General features: G+C 49.6%; 1 protein-coding gene across 3 annotated transcripts in view; it reads left to right on the top strand.

Moving 5' to 3' along the window:
* The window catches only part of ppp3cca (protein phosphatase 3, catalytic subunit, gamma isozyme, a), a 34,808-nt gene that overhangs the window by 2,638 nt on the left and 10,184 nt on the right, over positions 1-21,986 (top strand). For all 3 annotated transcript variants that reach the window (XM_056602027.1, XM_056602026.1, XM_056602025.1), the window contains exons 2-11: positions 4,459-4,656; positions 6,788-6,912; positions 11,744-11,855; positions 14,580-14,725; positions 15,877-16,016; positions 18,481-18,558; positions 18,646-18,740; positions 19,817-19,942; positions 20,286-20,363; positions 21,731-21,815. In XM_056602027.1, the coding sequence (XP_056458002.1) occupies positions 4,459-4,656; positions 6,788-6,912; positions 11,744-11,855; positions 14,580-14,725; positions 15,877-16,016; positions 18,481-18,558; positions 18,646-18,740; positions 19,817-19,942; positions 20,286-20,363; positions 21,731-21,815 (1,183 nt within the window). The remainder of the gene's footprint in view (positions 1-4,458; positions 4,657-6,787; positions 6,913-11,743; positions 11,856-14,579; positions 14,726-15,876; positions 16,017-18,480; positions 18,559-18,645; positions 18,741-19,816; positions 19,943-20,285; positions 20,364-21,730; positions 21,816-21,986) is intronic.

Genomic DNA, 21,986 nt, shown 5'->3' with positions numbered 1-21,986 from the left:
ACCGTGCCAGGCAACTGTCGCATGTTGTGTTTTATGCTGTCTTTTAACACAACTCTAAATCAGGTCCATTCCCCTGAGTGGATAGAGTGGTTAGCCTGTGCCTGTGCGTGTGTGTGGGTGTGTAAGCCCATACGCACACCCTTGGGCATTATCGGCAGGTAAATTCAGGTGCAATTTGTTAGCTTGTTTTTATGTTCTACCAATATGGGGTCTGACTGTAAGCACGACGAGTCGGGCTTCTGTGAAGCGGTATCCACGGACGCTGAAGCCATGAGAGGATGTCTTCTCCCAGGTTCTCCCCATCTCTCCTCCATCAGCGGCAGGCCAAGGCAGACCTAAGGCCAGGCTAGGTTTTTACATAAATAGTGTGTGAAGATGAAAGCTGAAGCTAACAGAGGCTTTGTCTAATCTGTTCTTAAGGCCGGTACCTCAGCTTACAGTCAGCTTGGAGACCGCGTCTCATAGGTCTGGGAGCACTTACCGTTTATTTATACCCCCCTCCTGCAAGCATGACAGCTTGTTCTGATCATAAAGTGGCCGGCTCGGAGCCGGGCTCCCCTCTCCATCCCCGTGACAATCCAACCAGCTGCAGGTTGTGTCGTAACGAACCCACCAGCATCGCCACCAAACGCACTCCTACGCTGTGTGTGTGTGTGTGTGTGTGTGTGTGTGTGTGTGTGTGTGTGTGTGTGTGTGTGTGTGTGTGTGTGTGTGTGTGTGTGTGTGTGTGTGTGTGTGTGTGTGTGTGTGTGTGTGTGTGTGTGTGTGTGTGTGCTCACTGCTCACGGCCGGTTTTTGATTTGAACAGAGCTGAGGGGTATCAAATCTAGGTCCGTCCTTCAAGCACCCTGTGATTCGAACCAGAGTGGTGTGTGTGTGTGCAATGCTGCCGTCTTGACAGAACACACCCATATACAGTCAGGAATAATGGGTTCAGATAAATATGTCTGAAGGATAAAGGTTTCACCCCCCATCTGCACTTTGCGAGAGACTGTTTCAGTGCGAGTATGAAAGGCCTTTTGATATTGGCTGCCAGTCGTTGAAATCAATCCTATTTATTACTTTTTTATGCCGCTAGATTTAAGACCTGCATGACTTCGATCACCACCTTCAACAATGAAACCGTCACAGAGGGTGAGCCAGGAAGGATGATTTATTATTCTATATCGTCTTGGCCAATAGAAGCGTTCTGCGCTTATCAATATTTATTCAAACTTTTACAAATCATTCTATGTAGCCTTGCAATCGAGAAGGGGTCAAGGGGGCCAAACAACAAAAACGGGGGCCCCAGAACCTATTGTGGCTTTTGCTGACATAATTTGTTCAGAAATGCTCTTCTCTGCCCCTGAGTTCTGGTTAGTTGTGATGGCGTAGAGACTTGGGCGACAGCCGCTGTTCACAGTCAGACTAGACGCCCGTAGACAGAGCTGCTCCCTAATGCCGTGCGTCTGATTTCTCTGGATAAGTCGATTTAGATGGCAGCGTCTGCTGAATGGCTCAACAGCAAAATAGTTTGTTTACTCTCCAGCCGCGGCCGAAGCCTTCCGCGAGCGAATGCACCCTCCACACAATGCTGGGTAAACCGAACGCAGAGGTGCTGCGCCTTTTTATCTCTGCTCCACGCGCTCGCAGGCTACCGCTCTGACGGCTGAGACAAAGCCCTGGAAGCGTGTATGGCTACTCTGCAATCAGTCATCTTGTTGCTGATTGGCAACACACCTACACTAAAGCTCATTAGCGCCTGGTTCTCACACACTGTACGCTCCTCATTTGGCCTGTGTGGGTTGCACAGCTTCCCCGGGAGCGCGACTCTCCTCCTCTGCTCTTGTTCGGCTCTTGAAGTGTTGCTTATCAGACAAGTGGCCCTGATCTCTGCTTGAGATGCAGCCTTTTTAAATGGCATTTTCAGGGCACAGGTTAGCCTAGATTTGCTAGCAATCGAAAGCCCCGCGAGTAGATGTCAGTCACGCGAGTGGCTTCAAACGAGAACGGGGACTGGCGTTCTCTAGGGGCGGCTCTGTGCTGGTTTACGATGCCACCGTGTCTGAGTGGGAGAGCTGTATTTTTACCACCGCGCAGCGTTGGATGCATGCAGCGCCGTGGCCTAATAAACACACATCTCCCGTCACTGCGATGCGTTAATGTGGTCTGCTAATCGGTTGCGAGGAGGAGCTCGCGACGCATCGTGCCTGTTTCTGACTGAGCCGTCGAATAAAGCCTGTGTCCTTTAAGAGAAGGACCTGGTCCCCCTCCTCCGTGATCTGTGAGAGGTATCGATGCAGATGTGTTCTGTACTGCGTAGTAACACTTCCTGCAGGGAATCACAGACGCTGCCTCTCGTCGTCCTCCTTGCTCGGGGTTCGTGTCAGGGTCCCCCTCCTGCGACGGCTGATCTCTGTCGTCCCGTCTGGGCGCCTCTCAGATGGGTCGACACTCGACACCGCCGTCTATTTTTAAACCGACGGATGATAATTGTTTATACTTGCTTTAATTTATTCCAACATTGGTGAAACCAGGTCCTTCAGGGGGTGCGCGTGTGTTTGAATCCATAGTGATGGAGCTTCTGAAATGGAGACGGCGTCGCCGCACTTGAGTGCTGTTCGATTTGGGACACACACGCAGCTGTGGAACCGGTTCTCCGTGTCTCGGCACAATCACACCGGGTTCACGCCGGGCGACCAGACTTGGGTGTGTTTATTTAAACCAGCCGTGGCGTCCCCGTGCGAAACAGGCCTGTCCTAAACGGGGCCGCCAGCCTGGCCTCCCTTGTTGTTGCTTGCAGCTTTCTGAGGAACTCCTCTATCCAAACAACCTCCCCCTTCACACGACCCCTCCCTGGTCCTCAGCAACGCACCACCGAGTGTGGAGGCCTTCGATGAACGCTTGTCCAGAGAGTCGAATGCTTACATACTTTCAAATGTGCCCAGCCTCCTCCATCATGGGGAGATGATACAAAGGCAGGATGCCATCCCCTTTTCAGACCAAGGATGGACTGGAGTTCATCACTAGAGGCTTACTGACTCATTTAAGGTCAAGTTCTGCTAGTTAAACTTAGTTTTCCTGGTAGTGTTCTTGATCTTGTCTACGTGTTATCATCAGTCTGGTCTGTCATCTTTTCATCTCTTAACCTTTAATTAATTATTTGGGTTTTTTTAGGCAGTACGTGGATTTTCCACCATTGCCTTCAGGAAACTAAAAAGAAAACTAAATTGGTTTACTATAAGAAGAGCTGCTGTTTCATCCTTCCTTTGAATTCTGCTCGGTTAATCTCCGTCCTTTAATGTCACGCTGTGTGTGTGGGCTCATTTGAGGCTAGTAAATTTGATCAGCTGGCAAATCACTTTCATCAATTTCAATTTCACAGTTTTTCAGATGGATTGACAAAGGTCATCAATTTGTTAGGAATTGATGAAACACCAATCATTTTTATGTACGTAGAGGAAAGTAGGTAGTACTGTATTACCGTTGTGCAAAAATAAAATGATATTGTTTTGTGAGCATGCAGGCTGAGTTGACCATGTCTGTCCGTCCGTAATGCCATCAGAGCTGAGCTGAAGACACCTCTACTATTACCGTGTGTGGGGTGCATTTGAGGAGTGAAGTGTATAGTGGGAGTGTGGTTAGCGGCGTGAGTTTGAGGAGGGAGTTGTATTGAGGTGTCAGATGTAGCAACAGGTTTAAATAGAGAGGTGTGTTGTGGCTTGTAGGAGTGCAATTCGGGTACTGAAGTCTGTTGGGATACCGTTTGAAGAGTGAGGGGTGTGTTGGGCGTGCCGTTAGAGGGGTGAGGTGTAGTGTAAACAGTTTGAGGAGTGAGGTCTGTGTTGGGCGTGCAGTGAGAGGAGTGAGTTGTGTGTTGGGCGTGCCATTAGAGGAGTGAGGTGGAGTGCAGTGAGGTGTGTGTTATAGTGATGTTTGATGTGTCTGGTGTGCACGGATGCATCCAGTGAGATTCAGCTGTTGCACTTCTGCGATAGTATTGCCATTCTGTAGAAAGCGAACATCAGAGCCCTCCAGAGATTGGGTTAGGCAAAGTCCCACGAGAACCAATAATGGACGGGAAAATGAACTCTCACCAAACCATAACTAGCTGTTTGATTATAAGCATGTGCACGTGATCTCCCGTTCATGTAACTGCATTCCGGGGTTCATCCCGTTGCACGTGAAGCGCGCTGCTGGCAGACCGCCATACAATCACGCCTACCGCTCAGCAGGCCAGGAAACGTGGACGGGACAGGATCCAAATGATGAACAGTAATGTAGTTATTCTAATGGGCTATCTCTCTCTCTCTCTCTCTCTCTCTCTCTCTCTCTCTCTCTCTCTCTCTCTCTCTCTCTCTCTCTCTCTCTCTCTCTCTCTCTCTCTCTCTCTCTCTCTCTCTCTCTCTCTCTCTCTCTCTCTCTCTCTCTCTCTCTCTCTCTCTCTCTCTCTCTCTCTCTCTCTTCCCCCCCCTATAGCCGTCCCCTACCCGCCGCAGCAGAAGCTGACCATCAAGGAGCTGTTTGAGGATGGGAAGCCCAACCCGGAGATCCTGCGGAACCACCTGGTGAAGGAGGGGCGAGTGGAGGAGGACGCCGCCCTCCGGATCATCAACGACGGGGCCAACATCCTGCGGCAGGAGAAGTGCATGCTGGAGGTGGACGCACCCATAACAGGTACACTTCAACGGGACTTTAGGGGCGTACTGGGACCCCCAGGCTCCAGGGGCCTCCCGGGGGCCTTCTGGGGTCTCTTGGGACCTCCAGTGTTATGGACGGGGTCCCGAGTTTTTTTTAAACGTGCACGTAAACAAAGGTGACAAACATTTCTGAAAGGTGTTTCATTAGGATGTAGGACACAATGGGAGAAGTCAACCTATAAACACCAATGCACCTGAGATTTTTTCAACAAATCAGTGCAACGTCTTCATATTTGACATCCGGTCTGAATCAAGTCATAAGAACACTGGAGCGCTAGAGACGACACAGGGAAGCGGGCTTGAGGTTCTGCCTGTGGTCCACTCTAGGCATGTCCCCTGTTATGAAGAAAATACATTTCCCTTCATAAACAGCAGTGAGACTAGAGGTTTACGCGTTGGTCCCTGTCTGTTGTATTAGATGCAGCAGACTGGATTGTAGTCCCTCTAAAGACCTGGGTGGTGATGGTTGCTGCTGCCTATCTTGGCCCAGGCAGCCTTCAGTAGGGCCTTTCCCTGATTAAAGTAGACATCTCAAAGGTTTTTGATTGAATAAATGTGTGTTTATTCACGGTATATCTAGAATGAGGTAACTCGATGGGGAATGAGCCTATTGCCCACTGATGAACACCCATCTATTTTCAGTATAATGAATGATTGGCTGTCATCTGTGACAATGTTCCGATTTCTGGGGAAAATAACTGCTTATTGCCAAAGAGAAGCACACTTGAAACTTTGAGATTGCCTTTTTAAATAAAGGTTGAATACAAATTAAATATGGGAATGGATTTGATCAGAGGCTGGAGTATTCTATTCCCAGCTGAAGGCTGTGGGGGTTTATTCCAATCATCCAGTCTACCTGTAAGATACAAAGTAAATATTGTATATAAGCACATTTATTTAGATCATAGAAGCAACGTCCGTGATATACACGTGGACTAACAGCAGATGTAGCTCCGCCACGCTGCGCGGGAAGAGAGGAGAGAACTCCTGCTCCTCTCCAGCAGAACGATACTTCACCAGATGGTCTAGATCCCCCCGCGCTGATCCCACAGGAGACGTAAGGAAGGCAGGACTCACTGAGCTCTGCGGCGACACCACCCATAAAGCCATACACCGTCCCCTAGCGACTCACAGGGTACACAGGCAGACAGCCCCGCTCGTGGAACCCTGGCCCACCCCGGGGCCCTCTGAAGTCCCACTTGAGCCCCCTTGGAAGTGTCCGGGATAGGGCTGGGTAAAAAAATCGATTTAATCGATTTTGGATCGATTTCATTTCCATTTTGCAATATGGATTCATAGGGCATGAGATCTGCATTTTTTTTTATTTTTGTTTTGTTTTGTTACCATTGCTATTATTTCTGCACTTTAATAAACAATGCCTTAATGCAATTTGCAGTGATGGAATGTTGTAGTTCAAGTACACTTTCACTTGCAATTCCTTTCTAACTCCAAAAATTGCCCTTTTATGACTTGAGACAGTTTTGTTTACAGCTCAAATTTAAACTGTCCAATTGCCAAGTTTGCACTTAAAACCTATGGTTTAAGATTGTATTTTGTACCGCAGTTTAGCCATTTTCATTATTTAAGAGCAGATTGAATCGAAACAAATCGTGATTAATCGATTCAGAACCTTATGAATCGAAATCGAATCGATTTAGGAAATTTGCCACGATACCCAGCCCTAGTCCAGGAGGTTCTCCCCTAGGGAGAGATCTCTGCTCCCTGGTCACGGGACACGTTGTAGCCATAGCTTGGATTCAAACCAGGAAGACGCTGCAAGAAAACAACATATCACTTTTGGGGAGATTGTAACGGCTTCCCTCTCCAGAAAAACCACTTCCTTGTCCAGAGTAGTTTAAGTGCTATATGAAATGTGATGCTGTCATTTTGAGCCGTAAAGGCCTGTGTGGTATATGTATATGTGTATGAATAGAATTGAGTACCTTTTTGTCTTGAAGAGTTTCATTAACATTTCGCCCTATGTCAGCGAAGCCTATATTTAGTCCTTTATATAACTGTACACAGCAAGGCTCTGATGTTTGCATATCGGTTTCAATAGGGATGGGGAGGTTTATTTTAACCGCGGTGCATTGGACTTGTCGTTGCAGTATGCGGCGACGTCCACGGCCAGTTCTTTGACCTTATGAAGCTCTTTGAAGTGGGCGGGTCCCCCAGCACCACGCGCTACCTCTTCCTCGGAGACTACGTGGACCGGGGATACTTCAGTATTGAGGTAAGGACTCTCCGCCGCCGCTACGCCAACAGCTGCCGCCGGTGGGCTCCGGGCGGGGCGGACGGCCAGCCCGGCAGCCCCCGGGTGTTATGACCAGCTGGTAACCGGGAGGTCGCTAGTTCGATCCCCGGCTCCTCCTAGCTGGGTGTCGAGGTGTCCCTGAGCAAGACACCTCACCCTGACTGCTCCTGACGAGCTGGCTGTCGCCTTGCAAGGCTGACACAGCCCTCGGCGTGCAAATGTGTACAAGAACGGGTGAATGTTAGGCAATATTTAAAAAAGTGCTTTCAGTCACCACTTGTTAGAAAAGAGCTGTATAAATGCAGTCCGTTTACCATTTATTCTAAAGTCGTGAGGTAACCTCTTGGGTCTCACTGCCTAGAGACGGCGAGCTATGTGGCAGAGCAGAGGGGCCACTAATATATTCACCCGTTCTTGCACACATTCACACACCGACGGCGGTGTCAACCACGCAAGGCGACAGCCAGCTCGTCGGGAGCAGTCGGGGTGAGGTGTCTTTCTCAGCGATCCCTCCGCACTCGAACTAGCATCCTTCCTGTCGCTCTGTATCCTGAGCCACATGCCGCCCCTAACGCAGGACGTTTCCCGGTGCCCCTGTGTACGAGCAGCTTCTTAAACGCGGCCGTTTTGTCCTTGGAATTAGACCTGTCCACTGTCCAGCGTGATTGACTGATGGGGTATAAATGGAGCCGACTCAGAGGGGGATGTTCGCTCACTTGTTCTGCAGCGTTCGGACAAAGGAGGATATCGGCTGCCATCCTGATGCTCCGTCCCCGTCTGTCTCGGCCCCGGCCTCAGGCGCGCGTGTCAATCTGGGTCATTGCGTTATTATCTCAACGATGGCAGCGGTGAGGACTTCAGAAGGGAAAGTTTTCATAAACTAGGGCTAAGCGGAAGGCATTCCACATTCACAGAATGTAGCCCAGCTCTGAGAGTTTCTGGTACACAGGGGTAATTGGGTTCTTCCCCCCACCCCCCAACACACTTTCTGAACCGGGTTAAAGCGCGTTCTATATAGACACAGTCCTGAACGCAGCGACCCGGGTTCGAATCCTGCCGTTCATGTCCTCCCACTATCTCTCATACCTTCCTCTCTATCTCTCTCTATAATAAATCATAAAAAATGCAGCAATAAATCTTGAGAAACTTCAAACTAGCATCTCCTCCTGGTCCCAAACCAAGCAGTGTTAAGGAAACATTGCGTCACCCCAACGCCTAGCTCTCCAAACTAAAGTGCTGAGCTCAGTGCTGCTCTTTGATGCTCTAAGCCGTTCTGATCAGAATCATGTGTTGGGTGTTCAGACCCCATTACCTCAGCAGACGACGGGCGTTCTGAGGTGGAGACAGCGCAGCGTTGGTGATACACACGTAGGTCTGCTAGGACAGCTGCAGCTCGATGAGAAGCTGTCAAACACGGAGAGAGATCGCAGTGTGCAGCCACTGGCTGAACTAACGGGTGTTCGCTCCGTGGAGAGACATTATTCTGAATATGATGCAACAGATGCATTAATATACAATATTTTATAGAAAAGAAGCAGTGTTATGAATATTCTGCATTAATACCCATCATGTGACAGAAAAGAAGCAGCATTATGTATATGATGCATTAATGCAAATCATGTGATTGAAAAGAAGCATTCAGTATTATGAATAATCTACATTAATATACATCATGTGACAGAAAAGGAGCAGCATTATGAATATGATGCATTCATAAACATCGTGTGACGGAAAATAAGCAGTATTCTGAATATTCTGCATTAATACACATTATGTGATAGAAAAGAAGCATTCAGTATTATGAATAATCTACATTAATACACATCATCTGACAGAAAAGAAGCGGTATTGTGAATAATCTGCACTAATTAAATTCATGTGACAGAAAAGAAGCAGTATGATGAATATTCTGCATTAATGCACATTATGGGACGGAGAATAAGCGCTGCTCCGACCGATACACGATGTTACGACGACTCTTCCTTCATTTCGTCTCCTGAATAGGGATCAGCCCGCCCTGGCTGTTGATGAGGGTAATCGCTGGAACAGCCAGAGCCTGATGGCGTGGTGTTTGGGTTAGTGTGTCTCCTGGCGGTGCAGGCAGAGTGCACGGTGGGCGATGCCAGGCTACACAGCGCGCGTGTCGCTGCGCATCGCTCCGCACGCCTGGCGGGGCCGGGAGTGGGGGGGAGGGGGAGGGGGGGGGGCTTGTGATGTCCGCTGGGCATGGCTGGCTTTGCGGAGGTGGCTCAAATGTCACGGATAAAAAGCAGGTGAGAGCGAAAGGGCACGGGGGGAGGCTGCGTCGCCGAGCACCCACACACGTGCCACCCACGCCAGCCCTGGTTGGGTGGGGGCTGCTTGGCGGCTGCAGGGTGGGGGGGGCACGGCAGACCCAGGACCAGGACCACCCCCCCGGGCAGGTGTTAGGAGGGCACCTTCCTTTGGTCGCGGTTAAGAGCAGAACAGAGGGAGGGGGTGGGTGTGAGGGGGTAGAGGTTAGAGGGGGGGGGGGGGGGTCAGAAGAAGCAAGATTTTTCCAGAGGAAGCCCCTTCCCGCTGTGACTCAGACCTCGGACGCACAAAGGGCCGTTGTAGGAAAACATGGATGCCGGCGGAGGTGTGGTTGCCTTGGTAACGTAAAGATTGACTCACACTTGTTTTTGAAGGTGGCGTATTACCTTTTTGGTGGCGCCCGGGAATTTGCAGGGGGTTCCAGAATACACACACACACAACATGTGAGACATTCCCTCCCTGTGTGGGAGGGGATGTCTCACTCACGCCGGGCCCCGGCTTGAGGGCCCGTTACCGGGCTTTACACGGTGTCGGGGATGGGTGGCTTTCAGAGCAGAGCCAGCCAGCGTTGCTGCTGCTGCTGCTGCTGCCGCCGCACGTAGCTCCAAGGCCATTTGCTTATTGTCTAGCGCCCACGCTACTGGCAATATGAGTGGGAGGGAGGGAGAGAGAGAGGGAGTGAGTGAGAGAGAGAGAGGGAGGGAGAGAGAGAGAGAGAGAGAGAGAGAGAGAGAGAGAGACTCCTTCAAACCCTAGCCTCCTCTCATTTAACGGCGCTGATGTGGATAGACACACACAGACACGTATAAACACACGCGCGCTCTCGCTCTTCTTTGTCTGTGTTATCTTACACAAGCCCACACCTGCTCCACCCCCCCCCGCCCCCCCCCCCCCCCCCCCCCCCCCCCCCCCCCGCCGCCGCCGCCGCCGCCGCCTCGGTTACCTTGGCATCCCGTTGTCAAGACTTAATGGCAGGCTGTGGAGCTTGCATGTTAATGGAGGGGAGGAGGAGGATGAGGAGGATGAGGAGGAAGGAGGAGGGGTGGAGAGGAGAGGAAGAGGAGGAGGATGAGGAGGAAGGAGGAGGGGTGGAGAGGAGAGGAAGAGGAGGAGGGGGAAGGAGGAGGGCGTGAGGGAGGAGGAGGAGTAGAGAAGGGAGGAGGGGAGGAAGAGGAGGGCGTGAGGGAGGAGTAGAGAAGGGAGGAGGGGAGGAGAGTAGAGGAGGGGGAGGAGAAGAGTGGAAGAGGATGAGGAGGAGGAGGGGGGGAGGAGGAGGAGGAAGAGAAGAGTAGAGGAGGTGGAGGAGGAGGAGAGGAGGGGGAGGAGGAGGAAGGGGAGGAGGGGGGGAGGAAGAGGAAGGGAAGAGGGGAGGAGGAGAGGATGAGGAGGAGGAGTGGAGGAGGGGGGGGAGGAGGAGAGGAGGGGGGGGGAGGAGGAGAGGAGGGGGGGTGGGGTGGTGGGGGAGGAGGAATGGAAGGTAGAGGAGGTGGAGGAGGAGGAGAGGAGGGGGAGGAGGAGGAGGAAGAGTAGAGGAGGGGGGGGGAGGAGGAGAGGAGGGGGAGGAGGGGGAGGAGGAGAGGAGGGGGAGGAGGGGGAGGAAAGGAAGAGGGGAGGAGGAGAGGATGAGGAGGAGGAGTGGAGGAGGGGGGGGAGGAGGAGAGAAGGGGGCTGTCGAGCTGCAGTATCTGAAGCCCCCCAGCTCATTTGGATTGTAAATGTTTCGCCGGCTTTCAAACGGCCGTGCTCGTGACGGACGCCGTCCTGGGCGGTGCTCCGGTTTGCTCTTCAAAGCGTCTCTGGCGGTGTGTTGGTTCTGACTGGAAGTGAGGCGGGGGTATTATCATATTGGCTGGACAAAAGGCCGCTGACGTTCTCTATAATGTGTTGGGAGGGTGGGAGGGAAGATCTACTTGGTCGTCGTGACCTTTGTCCTGGGCTCCATCGCGCTATGATGGAGTACGTGGATGTGGTTCCCCTGTACATTTATTCAGGTTTTTAACTTGTACTACTACAGTGCAGCCGAATCAAGTGTGAATAAAGTACACCGTGTCTTATCCAAGAAGGGATAAGCTATGATTGATTTGATGGATTTTTCTTTTATCATAGTGTCTTACATCATAAATGATTTAATCTAAAACATGGAGTCACGCAAAGCTTAAAGTCAACAGTTGTTAATGCGTATCAAAACACTTAGTAACTTGGATCGTGCCTCGTGTGGACATCCCTATACCGGTCGTTACTTTAAGACATGTCGCCCTTCATTGGATGAGCACGATGTTTGACGTTTGTCTCCCCAGTGAGTGCTCTACCGCTGGTCTCTGATGTTAACGTGTGATGTTAACGTGTGATGTTGACGTGTGACGTTAGTTGAACCAGTGCGTGCTCTACCGCTGGTCTCTGTTGATCTGATGTGATGTTAACGTGTGATGTTTGTCTTCTCCAGTGTATGCTCTACCTCTGGTCTCTGATGTGATGTTAACATGTGATGTTAACATGGTGATGTTCTCCCCCCAGTGCGTGCTCTACCTCTGGTCCCTGAAGATCAACCACCCCAACACGCTGTTCCTGCTGCGCGGGAACCACGAGTGCCGCCACCTCACAGAGTACTTCACCTTCAAGCAGGAATGTGAGTACCCCGCCGATGTGCTGCTCAAAGGCACCCGGGCAGTGAGGGGACCCCACCACGGCAGCCGTCGGGGGTGCTCTGTGTCCGCTGTGCTGCTGGAGGTCTACGCCCGGGCCGGGGGGGGGCTGTGGTCCCGTGGTCAAGGCTCTGGAGCAGGCTCACTAGGGCTGGGCGATCAATCGAATTTTGATTGTGATTTCCATTTTAGCGTTAAACGATCACAACATTAACATAATCAATTTTTTATTTTTTTATTTTATGTTTTATAGAAAGGGCAGAACAGCTGGATACATATCTGTATATGATTTTTAGATTGGACAATTTTCTTTTTGACCTTTTTGTGTACTTTTTAAGGCGAAATGTCAACGTTTTTTATGGGGGAGACATGCTGAATAACTTTATCATGTCTTCAAACTCAAAAATAATCGTTTGAATAGTCGTGATTTCAATATTGACCAAAATAATCATGGCTTTGAACCCCGACCTGCCCCTTAGTCAAATACTTAACACTGAGTTGTGGGTTCAATGCTAGGACACGTCAGCTAGCTGAACTCCTAAAGCTGTTTCATGCTAGCCAGCTAAAGAACAGCCTTGAGGTGAGGTGGTTTAGCAGCACCAGCGTGTGATTGGTTGGCTCTCTCTGGCTAAAGCTAGCCTAAGTGAAGAGGTTAGGAGTGCTGAGCTCACCGCAACGGTCGTCACTACCGGTAAAGTGCTCTGTCCGCACACACACACACGCACACGCACACGCACACGCACACACACACACACACACACACACACAGGGCCAGAGTGTGAGAGAGAAAGATGATTTATGCATGTTTGTTTGCGTGCAGGTGTGAGTGCATTAGTATGCAAACCTGAGAGATCCTGAAAGACATTTGGGAGCTACGACGCTGACAGATGTGAATAGATTGCCGTCACTTGAATGCGCCAATTCAATGGTTTTGGGCTGGTGGGTTTGGGGGTGTGTGTTCCCGTTCGGGGTGTATTTAACTCTAATTAGGTTATAATAAGGGCCTTCATTAGCATGTAATTAGACTAATTGGGGTAGATAAAAAGCTCTTTGCATTAAGTAGAGCCGTCGTTTGACATATGGGGCATGAAAAAGACTAGATTGAGGACGGTCTTTCCTGCTCTGCCTTCAGCGATTATTTACTGTGTGGCAGTGATGACGTAGACATTCAGATTCCGGTGGAAATATTATTAATTTGAACTGCGCAAATATATACTGTTGGTGCCGTCCAGTCTGCCCACAAGTTGGTTCTGTGGAGCATATTGAATGGAAGACATGGAATTCATAACAACGCCTACTGGATTCCTAATGCCTTTTTAAAACGGCTGCTTCTGATTGGCTGACGTAGGTGGCAGGAGGTCACCTGTCGTACGATCTAATGTATTGGTTCGAATCCGTCCAAAACTGCGTTTAAAAGATCCCCGGGTTCTCCGTATCTGTATTTGGTTTGTGAGGAGTCCGTAGTCCTTACCAGAGCCACTGCTAACATTCCCGTTGGCTGTTGGGCACACCTGGGGGAAACTTGAAACGCCAGCATCGTTCTGACCTTTCGTTCGAAGGGCCCGCCCACCACTCCTTATAAGGAGTTCCTTCCGGCTGCCCTAATCGGGCTGTGACGCTATGCTAAGTGGATTGTGGCACGTGGTGAGTTGTCACTAGTTGTGTTGCTAATCACTCGGCGGGTCAGGCCGCAGTCAACACGAGGGGCCTCATGGATGGAAAGGTTTAATGTTAGAGAGGAGGGAAGATTCAGCGTGTATGGGTTTAACAGAGAAGAACATCACGCCTGAGATGGCCCTGTGATGGTCTCATTTATGTCTCTAGTCCCAGCTGAACTTAGTTTGTCTTTTTGGTTCAATTCAAGGCTGTTGTCTTTCTCAAATATATATATATATAAAAATACTTTTTTCCTCTTTTTTAAAGGAATTTCTGCTGGCAAAGTTCTTGTCTGATTGAATGTAATGAAAATATTTCATTTCTGGTCCCTAATAAACAAAGCAGGATCGCACTAGCATTCCCTGACGGTTTTCTCTTCAGTCTGTCAGTTAATACTTTCCGATATTGGATTCATTAGCCTCGAGGAGACGTCCGGATATTAAACGTTGTTATTGCATTCACTCAGAGAGAGACCTTGGAACGAGAATTTCCTTTAAAAACAGATTTGATTTAAAACCGACGAGTTCGAGGCCTGACGCCACGTACCTGTGAGGTGTGAGAAAAGGCTGAAACCTTCTAGTGGTCAGGGTGTTTGATGCAGGGCTGGAAGGTTCTCGGTTCGATCCCCAATGTCTGCAAGTTAGCCTTCCTGTGCAAGATGCCGTCACTCCTACCTGCTTATTAAAGACGCTCATTGATGACATTACCCAACAACATGCATGTGATCGTTGCATAGAATTGTGAAGTGTTGGCTGAATGATCGCTTTGCTGTCGGGTTAGTGCTAGTACATACAACACTGTCCATTCAAATACTGTCATTCATAGCTTTAATTGATTTATGTTTTGGATTCTATTCCGGCTCGATTCAACCTCGAGTTACAACCAACTCCCGGGGATGAGTAGAGTACCTAATCCATGTGTAACCTCTCCACCTGCTCTGTTTACCCTCCCCCTAATCTGTGTGTGTCCGCGTGTGTGTCCGCGTGTGTGTCCGTGTGTGTGTGTGTGTGTGTGTGTGTGTGTGTGTGTGTGTGTGTGTGTGTGCGTCGCAGGTAAAATCAAGTACTCCGAGCGCGTGTACGACGCCTGCATGGAGGCCTTCGACTGCCTCCCGCTCGCGGCGCTCCTCAACCAGCAGTTCCTCTGCGTCCACGGGGGGCTCTCCCCGGAGATCAACTGTCTGGACGACATCAGAAAGGTATAGGGCCCCGGGCCCCCCCGCACACCGTGACCTGGGAGGGGCCGCACTGAGCAGCGCTGGGACTGTGGAGAACGAAGTCCAGCCACAGTTCTAAAAGACTGAGGTTTCTGTAGTAATACTAATAATAATTAGGGATGCACCGAAATGAAAATTCTTGGCCGAAACCGAAACCGAATACCGAATGTGGCTTTTAATGTTTTTCATTCATTTAGCTTTAATTTTTCAACATTGCATAAATCAAACAATTAAATGTCCTTTATAAACTTTTTTGTCTTGCTTTTCTATATAAAAAATCAATTACAAATTTGATACAAAATATTTATTCAATACTGAACGTTTTCTAACATTTCAGCAGACATTATAGCAAGAATTTAATAAAAATGTACCTTTGAATAAATGAGTAAATCTTTTTTTTTTTTTTTTTTTTTATAAAAATGTTCTGCGTATTATGTTCGGCCTTTTTACTCCTTCGGCCGAAACCGAACAGTATGTTTTGGGCCATTTTCGGCTGAACATGTTCGGTGGCCGAATATTCAGTGCATCCCTAATAATAATCATTGAATTGATGTGGCGCTTTTGAAGGTCCCAAAGCGCTTTACAGTGAAGGGGGGACCTCACTAAATGAACTGCGTCAGTGCGAGTGCGACGGCACTCAAAGCGCTTCACACTATGGCCTAGCATCCATGCACACATTCACACACCGACGGCGGTGTCTACCTCGCAATGCGGGGTCCGCTCGCCTCAGGTGTCCTACAAACTCACGCTAGGAGGAGCCGGGGATCGACCTAGCAACCTTGGGGTTACCAGCCAACCCGCTCTACACCCTGAGCTAGTTTCATGTGGACGATATAGGCTTATATTTTGTGACAACTGCTTTTTGAATCAAATATCCATTATAGCGAAGTGTAATTCTGGACTATTATTAAATGTTTTTGACAAAGCCTTGGAAACCTGCCCAATACGTTTCAAATCTAAAATAAAATGGACATTAACGATTACATTTTGGTGTATGAATTGCGGTCAAACCCCTAGTGTTGAGATGAATTCCTGCCTCTAATAAGACTCTATGAGTGTCTCTGTGTAGTAAGGGTGCCTGCTGCACTCGGTAAGCTTGCTCTGCCTGAACCTAGCTCTGTGTGTCTCCACAGTTAGACCGATTCAAGGAGCCGCCCGCCTTCGGCCCCATGTGTGACCTCATCTGGGCCGACCCCGGGGAGGACTACGGCAGCGAGAAGACCTCGGAGCACTTCAACCACAACTCTGTCAGGGGCTGCTCTTACTTCTTCAGGTACCTACCCCTTCCCTCCTCCTCCTCCTCCTCCTCTTCCTCTTCAAGTACCTACCCCTTCCCTCCTCCTCCTCCTCCTCTTCCTCCTCTTCAGGTACCTACCCCTTCCCTCCTTCTCCTTCTCCTCCTCCTCTTCCTCCTCTTCAGGTACCTACCCCTTCCCTCCTTCTCCTCCTCCTCTTCCTCCTCTTCAGGTACCTACCCCTTCCCTCCTTCTCCTCCTCTTCCTCCTCTTCAGGTACCTACCCCTTCCCTCCTTCTCCTCTTCCTCCTCTTCAGGTACCTACCCCTTCCCTCCTTCTCCTCCTCCTCTTCCTCCTCTTCAGGTACCTACCCCTTCCCTCCTTCTCCTCCTCTTCCTCCTCTTCAGGTACCTACCCCTTCCCTTTCCTCCTCCTTCTTCTTCTTCTCCTTCTCCTCCTCCTCCTCCTCCTCCTCCTCCTCCTCCTCCTCCTCCTCCTCCTCCTCCTTCTTCTTCTAGTACCCACCCCTCTCCTCCTCTACTTCCGGTACCTTCCTCCTCCTTGAGGCTAACGGCAGGAGGCACGCAGTGTTGTGTCGTCCACTTCTTGTCCAACAGTGTTGTGCGACCACGCCCCTCCTTCCCAGTGTCTCAATGAAACGCTGAACCCCAGGAAAGGGCATCTTGCTCTGGTGTTGATCTAATAAAACACAGATGGTCCACTAACGTCTCCCAACCTTCTCCCTCTCTCCAGGGAGGAGTGTGGGTTAGGACGGAACAATTACCCCAGACACACCCCTTTCTCCCCCCCAGCGCCCGGCCCCCTAGCAGCCTCTGTTATAGTCTCTGTAATAGTCTCTCTGTAGCAGCCTCTGTAGCAGCCTCTGTAATAGTCTCTGTAATAGTCTCTCTGTAGCAGCCTCTGTAGCAGCCTCTGTAGCAGCCTCTGTTATAGTCTCTGTAATAGTCTCTCTGTAGCAGCCTCTGTAATAGTCTCTCTGTAGCAGCCTCTGTAGCAGCCTCTGTTATAGTCTCTGTAATAGTCTCTCTGTAGCAGCCTCTGTAGCAGCCTCTGTTATAGTCTCTCTGTAGCAGCCTCTGTATTAGTCTCTCTGTAATAGTCTCTCTGTAGCACCCTCTGTAATAGTCTCTCTGTAATAGTCTCTCTGTAATAGTCTCTGTAATAGTCTCTCTGTAGCAGCCTCTGTAGCAGCCTCTGTTATAGTCTCTCTGTAGCAGCCTCTGTATTAGTCTCTCTGTAATAGTCTCTCTGTAGCACCCTCTGTAATAGTCTCTCTGTAATAGTCTCTCTGTAATAGTCTCTCTGTAGCAGCCTCTGTAATAGTCTCTGTAATAGTCTCTCTGTAGCAGCCTCTCTAATAGTCTCTGTAATAGTCTCTCTGTAGCAGCCTCTGTAATGGTCTCTCGGTAGCAGCCTCTGTAGTAGTCTCTCGGTAGCAGCCTCTGTAGTAGTCTCTCGGTAGCAGCCTCATTAGCTGCCTCTGTAATAGTCTCTCTGTAGCAGCCTCATTAGCTGCCTCTGTAATAGTCTCTCTGTATCAGCCTCTCTGTATTAGACTCTTTAATAGTGTCTCTGTTGCAGTCTCTGCAATAGCCTCTCTGTAATAGTCTCTCTGCAGCAGCCTCATTAGCTGCCTCTGTAATAGTCTCTCTGTAGCAGCCTCATTAGCTGCCTCTGTAATAGTCTCTCTGTAGCAGCCTCATTAGCTGCCTCTGTAATAGTCTCTCTGTAGCAGCCTCTCTGTATTAGACTCTTTAATAGTGTCTCTGTTGCAGTCTCTGCAATAGCCTCTCTGTAATAGTCTCTCTGTAGCAGCCCCGTTAAACCTCCAGCCAGAGGGAAAGATGATGTGTCCATTGGGCACGTCACATTATTTCCATGATTGTACATTTAATGTCTGCTACTCCTCCCCTCTCCGGCCCTCTTTCTGCTACTTCATTTCTGTGTCTTTGTTTTCATGTGACATATTGATATTTGATTGTTTTTTCCTCTTGTATCGTATTGCCGCTGTAACAAAAGCTCTATATGAATGTATTCAATTGATGGTAAACTTGTGCGGTATGACAACATGTGGCCCACTGTAACCAGTCAGAGATAAGCCAGTGGGACACCAGAAACTTGATCTTTCTGAGGTTGGCATTTGGTTTTACGGGTTAAAGAAAACTATGGCGATGAGGACCTTTTTCCATCGCTGGCCAGCCAGAAGTTCACATTATGAGGTCAATGGTTGGCTTTGATCTGTATCTGTAACGGGTTTCTCTGTCTCTGTCTCTGTCTCTCTTTCTGTCTCTCTCTCTCATTCTGCCTCTTTCTGTCTCTGTCTCTCTGTTTCCGTCTCTGGCTCTCTCCATCTGCTGCTTCCTGTCTCTCTCTGTCTCTCTGTTTCTGTCTCTCTCTCTCTCTCTTTGACTCTTACTCTCTGTCTCTCTGTTTCTGTCTCTCTCTCTCTTTGCCTCTCACTCTCTGTCTCTCTATCACAGTTATGCGGCAGTGTGTGACTTCTTGGTAAACAACAACTTGTTGTCGGTGATACGAGCCCATGAAGCACAAGACGCCGGGTAAGCCTCTCTCCCTCACACATGGTATCATGCGTAGCTTCCTCCAGGCTAACGGGATAACAAGTGAACCACTGCTTCTTCTTCCAGGTATCGCATGTACCGCAAGAGCCAGACCACGGGCTTCCCCTCACTGATCACCATCTTCTCAGCCCCTAATTATCTGGACGTGTACAACAACAAAGGTCTGTCCACAACACCCCCCCTTTCCCTTAGGCCTGTTGATGGTGAGCTCTCTCTCTGACTAGAGGGGACTCCTCGGAGTGAATTCAGATGATGTCATTAAGGGGGCGCACTCCTCGGAGTGAATTCAGATGATGTCATTAAGGGGGCGCACTCCTCTTTATGAATTCAGATGATGTCATTAAGGGGGTGCACTCCTCTTTATGAATTCAGATGATGTCATTAAGGGAGCGCACTCTTTATGAATTCAGATGATGTCATTAAGGGGGTGCACTCCTCTTTATGAATTCAGATGATGTCATTAAGGGGGTGCACTCCTCTTTATGAATTCAGATGATGTCATTAAGGGAGCGCACTCTTTATGAATTCAGATGATGTCATTAAGGGGGCGCACTCTTTGTGAATTCAGATGATGTCATTAAGGGGGCGCACTCTTTGTGAATTCAGATGATGTCATTAAGGGGGCGCACTCTTTATGAATTCAGATGATGTCATTAAGGGGGCGCACTCCTTGGAATGAATTCAGATGATGTCATTAAGGGGGCGCACTCTTTATGAATTCAGATGATGTCATTAAGGGGGCGCACTCTTTATGAATTCAGATGATGTCATTAAGGGGGCGCACTCCTTGGAATGAATTCAGATGATGTCATTAAGGGGGCGCACTCCTCTTTATGAATTCAGATGATGTCATTAAGGGGGCGCACTCCTCTTTATGAATTCAGATGATGTCATTAAGGGAGCGCACTCTTTATGAATTCAGATGATGTCATTAAGGGGGCGCACTCCTCTTTATGAATTCAGATGATGTCATTAAGGGAGCGCCCTCCTTGGAATGAATTCAGATGATCAATAATTCCACCACAAAGGTTTACCGAACCCTTCCCTTCCCTTCTCCCTTCTCTATGTGAGTGACCGTCTCGTCTGTGTGGGGCTGGTGGTCTGTGTGGTGCTGGGCTGAACTGGGCTGAACTGGGCTGAACTGGGCTGAACTGGGCTGAACTGGGTTGAACTGGGCTGAACTGGGTTGAACTGGGCTGAACTGGGCTGTGGTGTTGGCTTGTTGTGCCCCTCCCAGCGGCCGTGTTGAAGTACGAGAACAACGTGATGAACATCCGCCAGTTCAACTGCTCCCCCCACCCCTACTGGCTGCCCAACTTCATGGACGTCTTCACCTGGTCCCTGCCCTTCGTGGGGGAGAAGGGTGAGCAGATGGAGAGGTTTTATTGAGTCTCGTAGATGGTGGGCTCCTACAGAGAGGGATGACTGATCGGATACATTCATTGGACTTAGATTATAGGACATTATTTTTTATATAATTATTATTATTATTATTTTTTCCTTAAACTGTCTCTTGAAGTTTCACACACTCAGTGCTTCATTTGTAAAACTCTGTAAACGTCTTTGTGTATCAGGTTTATCCGTCAATAGCGGTCCAAGGCCAAAGCTGCCTTACTCAATGTTTCAAGCACACTGCTCGCCTTGTGAGGGTCAATGCACGCAGCACGAACAGCATGTCTAATCTCCAGTGTCCCTTCCCCCCTCAGTGACGGAGATGCTGGTGAACGTCCTCAACATCTGCTCCGACGACGAGCTCATGTCGGAGATAGACGACCAGTGTGAAGGTGAGGGCCCGGACAGGGATCAAGTCCTAAGCCTCTTCTATCAGCAGCCTCTGTAATAGTCTCTATAGTAGTCTCTCTGTAGCAGCCTCTGTTATAGTCTCTCTGTAGCAGCCTCTGTTATAGTCTCTCTGTAGCAGCCTCTGTTATAGTCTCTCTGTAGCAGCCTCTGTAATAGTCTCTCTGTAGCAGCCTCTGTAATAGTCTCTCTGTAGCAGCCTCTGCTATAGTCTCTCTGTAGCAGCCTCTGTAATAGTCTCTCTGTAGCAGCCTCTGTAATAGTCTCTCTGTAGCAGCCTCTGTTATAGTCTCTCTGTAGCAGCCTCTGTAATAGTCTCTCTGTAGCAGCCTCTGTTATAGTCTCTCTGTAGCAGCCTCTGTAATAGTCTCTCTGTAGCAGCCTCTGTAATAGTCTCTCTGTAGTAGCCTCTGTTATAGTCTCTCTCACGCAGCCTCTGTATCTGCCCTAAGCATCTTCTATCAGGAGCCGGCCCAAAGCCAGTCACATGGTGTGTAATCCTTCTTCCCGCTACAGTCTCAAAGGGCCTCACCTGACCAAGTTCAGATTAGCTGTCCCTGAGGATAGAGTGAGATCTCAGCCGGGGTCCCTTAGAATTGGACTATAGGGGTCTAAAGTTGTTCTGCTGAGGTGCACCCGCGGGAGTCTTAACACTGTGTTAGCGGTAGCGTGGGCGTGTCTTAAAGCTGTTTTAGCGGTAGCATGGGCGTGTCTTAAAGCTGTTAGCGGTAGAGTGGGCGTGTCTTAACGCCGTCTTAGCGGTAGCGTGGGCGTGTCTTACCGCTGTGTTAGCGGTAGTATGGGCGTGTCTTAACGCTGTGTTAGCGTGGGTGTGTCTTACCGCGGGCGTGTCTTAATGCTTTGTTAGCGGTAGTATGGGCGTGTCTTAACTCCGTGTTAGCGTGGGTGTGTCTTACCGCTGTGTTAGCGGTAGCGTGGGCGTGTTTTAACGCTGTGTTAGCCGTAGCGTGGCCGTTACTTAACGTTGTGTTAGCGTTAGCGTGGCCGTGTCTTAACGCTGTGTTAGCCGTAGCGTGGGCGTGTCTTAACGCTGTGTTAGCGGTAGCGTGGCCGTGTCTTAACGCTGTGTTAGCCGTAGCGTGGGCGTGTCTTAACGCTGTGTTAGCGGTAGCGTTGGCGTGTCTTAACGCTGTGTTAGCGGTAGCGTCGGAGTGTCTTAACGCTGTGTTAGCGGTAGCGTTGGCGTGTCTTAACGCTGTGTTAGCCGTAGCGTTTTAAAGCTGTGTTAGCGGTAGCATCGGCGTGTCTTAACGCTGTGTTAGCGGTAGCGTCTTTAAGCTGTGTTAGCGGTAGCGTGGGCGTGGTCTAAACGCTCCTCTTCCTGTTGTAGGCGGGGCGTCGGCGATGCGTAAGGAGGTGATCCGGAACAAGATCCGCGCCGTGGGGAAGATGGCGCGCGTCTTCTCGGTGCTCAGGTACGGCCTCCTCTCTGTTCCCCTCTTCGACAATGTGTCTGTCTGCAGCGGAACCATCGCTATGCGGAGTTAGGTCTCTAAAAGCAGAGCCCCGGCGCGGCGATGAGTCACGCTGGTTTTGGCCCACATAATAACGTTAGTCATTTATCTGACGTTAACCATGAGGCTCCC

Source organism: Gadus chalcogrammus, chromosome 11 (genome assembly GCF_026213295.1).
Source record: "Gadus chalcogrammus isolate NIFS_2021 chromosome 11, NIFS_Gcha_1.0, whole genome shotgun sequence".
Classification (NCBI taxonomy): domain Eukaryota; kingdom Metazoa; phylum Chordata; class Actinopteri; order Gadiformes; family Gadidae; genus Gadus; species Gadus chalcogrammus.
The sequence above is the reverse complement of the archived record's forward strand: the minus strand, read 5'-3'. Positions and strand labels throughout refer to the sequence as shown.